Raw genomic sequence first — 12301 nt, 5'->3', positions numbered from 1 at the left:
AATGCCATCCTGTTGGGGGTTAGGAGTTCAGCAAAAGAATTTGGGAGGAGGACACACTCAGTCCATAATGGAAAGAAGTCTTTCCATCTTCTAGAAGTCTTTCCATCTGTCTCTCAATCTCTTGTGGGCGGGACACCGTGCCCGGCTAGACCCTGTCTTGTCAGCGTGGCTTCCCTTCCTGCCCATTCTGTTGTAAGACACTGTTTGTATAGGAATAGCCTCTTCATACTTATTCCTGTGACCCTGGAGTAACACGTGACTGAAAATCACAAATGACTTTTCACATGGGCCCACCTTTGATTCAATGTTTTTTAACTTTTTTACCTTTATTTATTTATTTTGAGAGAGAGAGAGCGCACACGCATGTGTGCACATGAGTGGAGGAGGGGTGGAGAGAGAGAGAGAGAGAGAGAGAGAGAGAGAGAGAGAGAGAGAGAATCCCAAGCAGGCTCCATACTATCACCACAGAGCCTGATGTGGGTCTCAAACTCCTGAACTGTGAGATCATGACCTGAGCCAAAATTAAGAGTCAGATGCTTAACCAACTGAGCCACCCAAGAGCCCCATTAAGGGCATTTTAAGTGTTAATTACTTGTGTTATCATTATCATACATTTATTCATTCACTCATTCATTCATTCATTCATTCATTCATTCAACAAGTATTTGCTGCACCTTAAAGCAGTAAGAACATTTTATTTAGGACTGTTGCAATAGGGGAAAGAGGCCTCAGTACAAAAGTACACTCAATTCTGAATACAGCATGGACAAGTGAGATTTTATAGCCAAGGAGTAGGGAGGGAGTCAATGGATAGAAAATTCACCGAGAGGAAATGTCCGATGTAAGGAATTCGGGCTCAATGAACCTAACAGGGTTCTTGCTGAAGGCAGGCCTCACCTGGGCTGTGACGGGGACTGAGGAACCTGATGTCCAGGGTGATCAGACACTGAGGATGGCTAAACTGACTTAGGAGGATTCTTGCTAAAACTGGACAACGCAGAGATGAACACAGAAGCCCAAAGTGAGGCCTGGTTGAAAAAGAGCTAAGAAGAGCCTGAACTGAGTTTGGTCAGTCGGAGAATCTGAGGTGACAGTCTGTGGGGCAATAAATTCTACATTTTGTTTCCTCTTCTGGTCATGGTTTTGTGAGACACTTATTCAAAAATGAAGTCTTTCTGTGTAATATATCCTGTACAGCTTGTCTCCTCTCAATTTCAATCCAGTTTCAAGACAAATCTTAACCTGATAAAACTGTTAATTCTGGAGATTTTAGTACGAATCCTGACTATGAAAAGAGGATTTTTGTGATTTATGTTCCAGGCTACCTCTGACACAGAACCGTACTACTGTTCTCCTTCTCTGATAAGTGTTTTTATTTATGTATTTATGAGAGAGCTCGTATGTGCACAAGTGGGGGAGGGGCAGAGGGGGTGGAGAGAGAGAATCCCAAGCAGGCTCCATGCTGTCAGTGCAGAGCCCAAGGCGGGGCTCTATGCCATGAACCGTGAGATCAAGACCTGAGACGAGATCAAGAGTCGGATGCTCAACCAACTGAGCCACCCAGGCGCTCCTCTGATAAGTGTTTTAAAAAAATTTTTTTTTCAACGTTTATTTATTTTTGGGACAGAGAGAGACAGAGCATGAACGGGGGAGGGGCAGAGAGAGAGGGAGACACAGAATCGGAAACAGGCTCCAGGCTCTGAGCCATCAGCCCAGAGCCTGACCCGGGGCTCAAACTCACGGACCGCGAGATCGTGACCTGGCTGAAGTCGGACGCTTAACCGACTGCGCCACCCAGGCACCCCTGATAAGTGTTTTAAATCCGCCTATTGAGAAATAATTTCAGTGGGAGTGTGGCTTTTCATATCCCATAATATCAAGCTGAATGTTCTGTACTGAATTGTTTATTTTGGAAGAAGTATGATAGATGAAGTTCACGTTACTTCCCTCTCCCTGGGATTCTTTTAAAAAAAAGAAATGCCAACCATCTCTGTCAAATTTAGAAGGAAGAAATTAAACAAAAGCTCTAGTGGGTGACTTTCCATACAGTGAGTCAGTCCTCTCTCCTCAGAGGAGTTTTCAATGCTCAGCTCAGCTGTGGTCCTCTATAGCACTAGGTCTCTTAATCCAAAAGATCAGGTAAGTGACATAGACAAACTGCCTTTCAATTTTATTTTATTCTTTCCTTGAGAGAGAGAGAGAGAGAGAGAGAGAGAGAGAGAGAGAGAGAGAGCGTGAGAGAGCACACATGTGGGGGTGCAAGAAAGAGAGACAGAGAGAATGCTCAGCATGGAGCCTGACTTGGGGCTCAATCTCTTGACCCTGGGATCATGACCTGAGCTAAAATCAAGTCGGATGCTCAACTGACTGAGCTACTTAGGCATCCTATGCATTTCAGTGTTAACTTCCACATATAAATAGTTATTTCCTCAAATTCTTAAATTTAGAATCAAGACTTTTTTTTTTTTTAGAGTGGGTCCTCTGATTAGAATTAGCCATCACCTTTCTCAAAATGTATCACCCACAATTTCCAGTTTTAGTTTCTGTAGGGTGAGAACTTGGACAATTGTCATGGTTTGTGTAAGATCCTTCTAGGTTGCTATCTCTTTCTTCCCTCCACCCTTTATGGCTGTCTTGCCCTGGAATTTGAAAGAATTCCAAGGCATTCAGCCTGTTTTTCATAGAAAACAACTCTCACTTCATTTTTTAAAGTAGACACCATGCCCAGTGTGGAGCTGAATTCAGGGCTTAAACTCACGACACTGAGATCAAGACCCGAGCTGAGATCCAAGAGTCAGATGCTTAACCACTTGAGCCACCCAGGCACCCCACCAAAAATGTATTTTAGATCTAATACTCTGTGGCTGATAGAGGATGGGGCTGGTAAGAGAGGACTGGAGAGTCTCCTGTGTTAACTGAGACCAGGACAGTAGAAATAGAGAGAAAGGGTTGTATTTGAGATTTCAGAGGTAAATCCAACTGTTTTCAGTGCTTGATTGGATGTGGGAGGTGAGGGAAGGGAACAAAGGTATCCCCCAGTTTATGGCCATACCAGAGGTGATTGCATCTGCGTGGATGAGGTTGTTGCCGTTCTAAGACAGGAAGCATAGGTTGAGAGTTGGGGTGGGATCCATGGTGAGCTAATTTAGGGCATGTTGAGTTTGAATCTCTTATGTGAGTGGGGACATTCAGTAGGCAGTAGAGTATATGGCTCTGGTGCTTAGGAGTTAGAAGACTGAGCTGGAGAAAAATATTTTGGAGTCCTTAGCAGATGCCTGGTGGGTCAACCTGGTAGAATGGTTGAAAGAGCCAAGAAGAATATAAGACAAAAAGATGGCAAGAAATAGAAGTTGGAAGAATGCCAGTATTTAAGGGCTGGGCAGAGGGAAGAGTTGTAGTGAAAGATGAGGAATGGCTCTAGAAGGAGGCTGAGAATCGGTAAAGTCATGGAAGCTGAGAAAGGACAGGGCTGACAACTGACCACCAGCTTGAGAGCAGACCCTTGCGCCACAGAGGTCGCAGGGAACCTTCAGTTTTGGTGGAGTGGTAGGGGCAAAAGCCTGTGTAAGAGAGAACAATGAATTTGTCCCCTCTACTCAAAAGTGGGGTCTGCACAGGCCCCTGAATCGGTGGAATGAACTCATGCAGTACTGAGGCAGAGGACAGAGGTTGCTGCTTGTCATGTGCAGCCGGGTCCCTGTAAGCGGACCTGCCAATGGTCTCAGTGGAGAGGGGTGGAGCGAAGGACACCCTCCATCCTCCTCCCCGCCCACATACCCTCTTTTATTGTTTCCTTTCAGGGCAGAAATGGAAAGCCCATGGAGACATCCAGTTGCAACGTTTCACTTTGAGACAATGATAGCTTTCTCCCTCCCTAATATGTTTGTAGACACACATTTATTGAAAGAATGAGGAAACAAGCTTAGTTTCTCAAACTGAAGGACTTCTGAGGAAGAAACTTTGGACATGCATACTTAGCAAACAAAAAAACTTTCAACAAAGAACCTCTAGGCAATGCATAATCCTCCTTCCTCATTCACATTTGCAGGACACCTTCTGGGTGGAGAACATAGAAGGGGATTGTTTCTACTTAGCCCATTCATTCACACACAGGTGCACAGGTGGGGGGGGGGTGCTCCCTGTTGGGCAGTGTCCATAGAGTTGATTCGATTTCCTGAGGACCTCCACCAACGCCTGAGATCTTCCTTGTTAGCTGGTGGCAACCACCTGCATTGCAACTATGGACTGGGGAGAAAGTAAACACAGGGCTGGCATTGGAAAATCCCACGTGTTAGGTGACAGCAAATATTAGAGGAAGCAAGAGGCTTAAATTGTAGTAGAATACAGACTAGAAAAGGTTGTACTTTAGAAGAATACTTAAAAGGGCAGAGGATTGTCTTTGGATAAAAGATCTTGCTTTCTTTTTCTAGAGGAAATAGTAAAGTTACCACTTTATTTTTTATTTTATTCTTTTAGTAATGTTTATTTATTTATTTGGACAGAGAGAGAGACTGAGAGTGAGTGAGTGGGGGAGGGACAGAGAGGGAGGGAGAGAGAATCCCAAACAGGCTCCACAGCACAGAGCCTGATTCGGGGCTTGATCTTAGGACCCATGAGATCATGACCTGAGCCGAAATCAAGAGTTGGACACTCAACCGACTGAGCCACCCAGGCGTCCCCCACTTTATTTTTAATATAAGCAGTAAAAAAGTTGGTGGCGGCGGGGGATGAGGAGAACTTACCATTTAAAATCTGAGAATAAGGGCGCCTGGGTGGCTCAGTCAGTTGAGCATCCGACTCTGGCTCAGGTCATGATTTTGTGGTTGATGAGTTCGAGCCCTGCATAGGGCCTTGTGCTGACAACTCAGAACCTGGAGCCTGCATTGGATTCTATGTGTGTGTCTCTCTCTCTGCCCCTCCCCCACTTGTGCTGTCTGTCTCAAAAAGAAAATCAACATTAAAAATTTTTTAAATCTGAGGACAGATTTTCAACGTAGTTGGTAGGCCTGTCCCCCACTTTTCTTACCTCTGATTCATATTCTGTCCCTAAGTGCAAAATGAAAAGATAGCTGATGGTTCCTCCCTATCTATATTTTTATGGAAAATCTCCTAAGGATCCATTGCAACAGGGAGAACGGTGTTGTCTTTACCTACCTCTAGAAGTTATAGTGCTTGGATCCCAGGGACCTGGCTTTGAATCTCAGTTCTGCTGGTTTCTGGACAGAACCTCCCTGAGTCTCAATTTTCTTACTGGCCAAAAAGTGATAGTAATAATGTCCATAGGGTTATTTTGAAGATTAAATGAGATGATGTATGCAGAAAGACCAACAGAATGCCCAATTAATGTTAGATTCCCTCTCCATCGAGAATGAAGAGTTCAAGTAAGAAGAGGTTCGGTGACTTCCATCTAATTGAAACGAACCCATCCTGGTCTGTCTTCTTCCCTGGGCTGGGAGGACTGACCAGGCTAGGTCGTGCTGGCCAGCCAGTACTGATCCCAAGGGAGGATGGGGTGGCCTGGGGCTGGGCCTGAGGCAAGGCTATCCTTTCCTGAAAGCTACAACACTTGTTGCCAGAAAGAGAGGACTGGATTGTGTCTGAGGTCAGAGCTATAGATACAGGTGCAGAATGGATCCTGAGGGTACAGGGGCCTGAGGAGCCAAGATGTGTGGCCAGGAGGGAGTCTGAGGAGCAGGAGCCGGAAACTGTGTGTGTTGGGGCAGTGGTAGCTGGTCTGTGTGGCAAGTCGGAGCCTATTAAAGGGCTTTGGGCAGAATAAACATTCTGTGTGGCCTGGTTATTGGCATCCAGAAGATCTCGGGGAATGAGTTCTTGCTTAGCTGCCGCGTGAGACATTCTGGCTCTCTTCTTCTCTTTACCTTGTAAGGTTAGTTAAGACCAAGGCAACGTGGCCATCCAGAGCAGGGTCACTTGTGAAAGTGCCTTCTGCTCTGCTAGACATAACATCACAGGGAGTTATGAAAATAATTCGAAAAGAAGAAAAATAGCCACAGATTGCTAAGCAGAGCCAATAGCTACAGCTCCCTACGAGACTCTGAGACCTGGGTTATGACTCATGAGGCAGAGCTACAGAGAAGAGAACATTTCTGCAAATAGAAGCCACGGCTGGTCCTCCGAAGAAGGACAATCCAGGATGAGGGAAGCGGCAGCCTAGTGTAGCAGTCAGTGGAGGACACGGGCTTGGGGATGAAGCAGACCTTGGACTGTACTACCATGAACGGGAGCTAGTTACTTCTTCCAGTCTTCTCCTCTTTAAAAGACAATAGACATGCACTAAAAGTTCTCTGGAAGGACGCGGGTTAGGAGAAGACTGCACAGATGAGGACCGAGATGGGAGAGATGCTTTTTACTTCATAGCTTTATACATTTTCATTGAACCATGTGGGTGTGTGTCCTAGTAAAAGGCTAAATGAGAAAACAATAGACAAATGATGATCATTTATACCTTTTGGGATTACACAGGCCTGATGGATGGCAATCGCATAATTTACCATTGTTGTTATTATTATTATTAATATGGGGCCGGTGGTTTTTACCCTTAAGATCTTGGCAGTCTCTTTGTCACACACCCACATCGATGTCCTGTATGCACTGGCCTTACATTATGTTTATAACTAGTGGTAGAAATTCAGCTCCTTAAAATGGGTCTTGTAAATGGGTAAAATGAGTAAATGAATAAATGAATAAATTTACCACTTGCAGTTTAGACTGTTAATATATATATGTCTATATGTCATATATATATGTATATATATATATATATATATATATATATATATAAACACATTTTAGAGAGTTATATTACATTATTGACAGTGGCACCTGGCTTTATATAATGAACACCTATAGACCCTTTGCCTATATTCACCAATTGTTAACGTTTTTGGCCACATTTGCATTCTTTTTCTCTTTCGTACATGCATGTCCATCCATATTTTTTTTTCCAAACTGTTTGAATGTCAGTTGCTGATATGACACTTCTGTTTGTAAACACTTCAGCATATGTCTTCAAAGTACAAGGACGTTCCCCTAAATAACTACGATACACTTATCAAATCTGGGAAATTTGACCATTACATAAGGCTGTTATCTAATGTGCAGGTTATATTCAAGTGTCCCCACGTGTTCTAGGAAATATCCTTTTTTTAAACGTTTATTTTTATTTATTTTGAGAGAGTGCGTGTGTGCGTGCACGAGAGGGAGGGGCAGAGAGAGAGAGAGGGAGAGAGAGAATCCCAAGCAAGCTCCATGGTCAGCACAGAGCCTGACGTTCAATCCCATGACCTTGAGACCATGACCTGAGCCAAAATCAATTTGTATCTGATTGTTTCCTTATATTTAGACTTGGATTAAATGTTTTTATCAGGAATACTATAATAGATGATGTTCTAATGCCATCTTTTTTTTTTAAGTTTATTTATTTATTTTGAGAGAGAAAGAAAACATGAGCAGGGAAGGGGGAAAGAGAGAGAGAGAGAGAGAGAGAGAGAGAATCACAAGCAGGCTTTGCACTGTCAGCTCAGATCCTGACATGGGGCGCGAACTCACGAACTGTGAGACCATGACCTGAGCTGAATTTAAAAGTAGGCTGCTCAAACGACTGAGCCACCCTTTTCTTAAAAATAATGGAACGGTTCACGTAATCTTCTCTGTATCATTCCCATTTTAGTATATGTACTGCTGAAACAAGCACCCAGTGCCATCTTTTATAATTTTTTTTATCCTTCTCTTTTAAGTATGTGAAACCAGGAGTAATTTTTAAAAATGCTAATATTCTTATTTTCAAATATCCAGCAGGTCAGTTATTCATAAATGACTCCGGTCATCACGTCATGACTGAAGCAGTGGGCTATTTGTACAGATCACTTGACTTAAGGGCGACCTACCTGGGATCTTCTCATTCATCAATCCATGGAATCCTGCAGTGAGTTTCTGTTCTGGGTCTCAAAAAGAAACCTGCTTCTGGCTATTCATGTGACACATGTGGCCTCTTGACCATTTCTGATCTTTTGCAGACTTCTGAGGGAAATTGAGGGGATCAGGAGTAGAAGATGTTGGCTTCAAGGCATGAGTCAGCAATATTTCGAGGGTTCTAGGAATGGCACCTCATTATGCGAGTACTTGCTTAAATTAGACTACCACAGTGCTCAGAGTTCTAATACAGTGAGCTCTGCGATATGCATGAATGCACATAACCTACAGAGAGTTAAAAGCATGGACTTGGCACCTCATATAATTTCAGAGAAATCAAAATGTGCTTCTGGAAAAGGGAAAAAAGTCTCGAGACCCATCGTTTCCATTTCTGTTGAGGAGAAGACCCGACAGAAGACACAGGATAATGTGGAGCCATGGAATGGCCCAGGAAAAGGAGGTTCAATGAAAAAGAAAGATTATTCCTCTAAGGTTTTATCTTTGAGTAAAATGGATGGTGTAGTAAAGGTTTCACGGCAAAAGGTTTTCTCAGCTAAAGGTGAGGGTGGAAAAGGCCAAATCACCACAATTTACTGGCATCCCTTGGCAGGAGGGTCTCTTAGCACAAATAATCCCTGGGAATCCATATCTGAGCTCATCTCAGAAAAGTGGCTTTTTCATAGCCCAGAATACAGTTCGGTTCCCCAGAAGAGTTTTTTGCAGAGAAGATCTCAGTTTGAAACCAAATTGTTGAAGACCTCAAATGATACTAATAAAGTATAAAAATGATCATGGGTGTATTTGTGTTTGAAATTTCTTGATACTTGCCTTTATTTAGAACTCTGTGATGAGATATTTTCTTTTATGACTTTTAGAAGTGATGATAATCAAAGTCTAGGTCTTGATTTTTTAGTTCTTTAAAATATGTAACAGATTGTAGCTAAAAACAATTTTGAAGTGATTCATATTTACATGGTAGGTAGAAGAATGTTGATCTCACAGGGTTCCATATCTAAAAATATGCTGAAGCAGTACTATTAAAGTTCTAATTGTGTTACTTTTACATTGATACAGTTTATTTTGAATTTATGAATTGATTTTCCTTGTAAACAAAATTTATAATTGCTATCACCAAAACTTTTTTTAATGAAACATGAATAAGAAAAGATAAATTGGAATAAATCAAAACCGTAAAGTAAGCCCAACTGACTGAGCCACCCAGGTTCCCCCAGAGTCCATGGATTTAATATCATATCTATATTATTCTTTTTTAAAAAAAATGTTTATTTATTTATTTTGAGATAGAGCTTGAGCAGGGGAAGGGCACAGAGAGAGAGAGAGAGAGAGAGAGAGAGAGAGAGAGAATCCCACACAGGCTCTGTGCTGTCAGCACAGAGCCCAACACAAGGCTGGATCTCATGAACTGTGAGATCATAACCTGAGCCAAAACCAAGAGTCGGAGGCTTAACTGACTGAGCCACCCAGGTGCCCATATCCTATCTACTTGAAACATTTTAATTGCCTCTCATCAGTGATTTGTTACCCATTAACTGTTAAGGATTACTTATTGGCTATTTTATCACCTAACTAAATTCTACAGAGTATACTAGGAAGCCAGATGGAAGAATGGGCTCAGCAGTGGGACCTCAGGAACATTATTCCACTTCTCTTGACCTCAGTTTCATTATTTATAAGATGGGAGAAATCACAGCTCTTGTTTTTCAGGATTACTGAGGGGATTGCAAGAGAATGCACATAGCAAGCCTGTAATAAATAGTAGTTGTTATCTGTAAAGGTCTAACTCAGAGGCCATCTTTTTCCAAAAAGCATTTTCCGATCCCTTCAGCCAACAAGATAAGCATAGGTGAATGCTTGGGTTATTTGTCTTAAATCGTGACTTATTTCACACATGGCAGTGTGGTCTTCCAGGCAGTGTGCCAACGTTGAGTTATTCCCTGTACTCCAACTAACACCCTGCTCAACAGTAACCACAGTAATCGAGAGCTTGGGGAGTCCTCTGAGTTCAGCGATCCTCAGCGGGGTTCTGGGTGGGCCTTTCCTGCAGCAGCCAAGTCTGATTCAGTCACACAGAAATGTCGCATCGTGGGGGTTACTGTTTGTCTTTGGTGGACCACAATGCCTAGAACAGGTGCAGTCTAGCAGATGTGAGGGAAGACAGGTGCACCTGTGAACGTAGGCAGGCGCAGGAGCAGTGTGGCGGTATTCTGAGGGCCTCCCTCTCGAGGCAGGAATTTCTGGAGGGGCACTGGCCTTCTAGGCTGTGCAGTAGGCGGGGGCGGGGGAAGAGGATGACTTTCAAACAGATCAGCCCACATGTGGGGCCTTGGCCCAGTTGCCCCTCTTGGGCGGCGCTGGAAAGATCCAATCTTGGGGACCGAGGGACCTTCTAGACCCGCCCCCGCAGTCCAGCAGAGAGCCAGAATTCAGACGCTGTTAATGCTGAGAGAGGTCACGTCCTGAAGCCTGGGCTAGAGGCACTTTGTCCATGCAGTCAGAGTTGGGGGGACGGCCTCAGTCGGCGAGCGGGAGGAGGAAACAGGTAGGATCTTGGAGCGACCACAGCAGGCTGGGCGCCAGGGCCAGGCCGCCCACGCCCCGCCCACGCCCCACCTCGCCCCGCCCCTTGGCCGGCAGGACCAGGCCCCGCCCAAGGCCCCACCTCTTCCCCGTCCCTTCCCCGCCCCCTGTCAGACAGGCCCAGACCCCGCCCCCGCCCCGCCCCGCCTCGTGCCCGACAGGGCCAGACCACGCCTCAGACACGCCCCTTCCCCGCCCCCTGCCGGAGAGGACCAGCCCCCCCCCCGCCCCCGCCCAGGCCCCGCCCCCGCGGCGGCCACAGGGGCGGGCCGCGCCGCCGCCACGTGCTCCGACGCAGGGAGCCGCCCGCCGGCAGGCTGAGCGCGGGTAGAGCTCCGGTATCTGGGCGCCACTAGCAGCAGGGCAGCGGGAAGCATGGCCACGGCGGCGGCGGCTGTGGCCCGTCGGGCCGGGGCGAGGGCGGCGGCGGCTCTGCTGAGCGCCTGCGGGACCGCGGCCCGGGGGTGGCGGCGCGCGGGCCCCGCACGGCCCTTGTGCACAGCACCTGGAACGGCCCCGGACATGAAAGGCTACCTGTGGGAGCGCTACCGGGAGGCAAAGAGGAGCACGGAAGGTGAGTGCGGCGGTTCCCGCAGAACCTCCAGTGCCTAGGGGCCCGTCTCAGGCGGTCAGCGGGTGAGCGGGCACCCTCGCACCCGCGCGGGTCCCGCTGCTGACCTCCAGGGCCCTCCAGTCGTGACCCTCGGTCTCCCCCAGTCCCAACTGCGGCGACATCTCCCCCGCAGTGCGATTCCGGGAAACGCGGAAAAATGCACCTCCGGAAACTTTACAATTTTCCTTTCTCCTGTCGGGAAAGCAGTTTTATAAATTCTGGCGATTCGTAGCCAGAAATCTACATCGGAAGCGCTTTGGGCTCCACGGACATCGCTTAGGAGGCAGTCACCCCCAGGCACTGTTAGGTATTGTTAATAACGGAGAGTAATAATAGTAGCAGCCGGAGTCCGGCAGGCGGCGAGTGCCTCTGGAGCTGAGCTGCTGGGCTGCTGTCGGTGGCCAGAAGCGATTTTCCTTTTTTTTTTTTTTTTTTTTTTTTTGCCGTGTTTGAAATAGGAGGGGTCCAAGTTGAGAGTGTTCTGGGTTATCTACCAACCTTAGAGAGGAGGGGATTCCAGGGAGTGACTCCTTTGTTGGCAGGTGAACATAAAATCAGCTTGGTGAGGGAAATGGGCAGAGGCGGTGGGAGGCCCGAGGAAATCCTAGTGCCAGGTACATAGATAGTCCTCCTGAATCCTTCCCATACCTCGGAGGGACGATGCCACATCCCCATCCTGTAGATGGGAAAAGTCAGACTCAAGTTTAAGGAACCTGGCCAAGGTCACACCTTGACCTGGGGTCTGTCTCAGCCCCTGACCCTCTGTCCCGTTTCCTGTGCTCCGCTACTTTTCTGTAGCAGCTGACCATTTGGGGCCTGGCATTAAAGGCCAGTGTTAAGCCATTGGTGCTGCTACTTTCAAGGAAGATTTAGAACTGAAATGTTTGTACTGACTGATGGTGGCAGTGCGGTGGGGTGGGGTAGCGTGGATAAGGAAAGTATTTGGTGGGAGAGAACTTTTGGTAGGATCCCATCTTCAATCTTTTGGCCAGAAGTCAGTTTAATGAGAGAAAGCAAGGGGCTGATTTTCACCAACTGGGATAATTTTCTGAGAGAGCTCAAAGTGGCTGGCAACGCAGAATTCTGTAAAAAAGGGCTTCTTAGTTTTCCTTTGCTCAGAGTTAAATTTTGCACTGCACTTGGAAGTGGCTGTGTGGT

General features: G+C 46.2%; 2 protein-coding genes across 4 annotated transcripts in view; both read left to right on the top strand.

The window, feature by feature from the left end:
- Positions 1-8721, top strand: part of LOC101083779 (putative tetratricopeptide repeat protein 41) — a 77174-nt gene extending 68453 nt beyond the window's left edge. The window contains 2 exon segments of the mRNA XM_045033176.1: positions 7816-7945; positions 8037-8721. Coding sequence (XP_044889111.1) covers positions 7816-7945; positions 8037-8715 — 809 coding nt within the window. The 3' untranslated portion in view covers positions 8716-8721.
- A 2094-nt stretch (positions 8722-10815) lies between these two features.
- NT5DC3 (5'-nucleotidase domain containing 3) overlaps positions 10816-12301 on the top strand; it is an 89062-nt gene continuing 87576 nt past the window's right edge. For 2 of the 3 annotated variants that reach the window (XM_023257377.2, XM_011284289.4), the window contains exon 1: positions 10819-11104. In XM_023257377.2, the coding sequence (XP_023113145.1) occupies positions 10906-11104 (199 nt within the window). In that variant the 5' untranslated portion in view covers positions 10819-10905. Of the gene's footprint in view, positions 11105-12301 lie in introns of all 3 variants that reach the window. The other variant, XM_045062247.1, reaches the window with a different exon arrangement.

This window comes from Felis catus, chromosome B4 (genome assembly GCF_018350175.1).
Source record: "Felis catus isolate Fca126 chromosome B4, F.catus_Fca126_mat1.0, whole genome shotgun sequence".
Taxonomy (NCBI): domain Eukaryota; kingdom Metazoa; phylum Chordata; class Mammalia; order Carnivora; family Felidae; genus Felis; species Felis catus.
The sequence above is the reverse complement of the archived record's forward strand: the minus strand, read 5'-3'. Positions and strand labels throughout refer to the sequence as shown.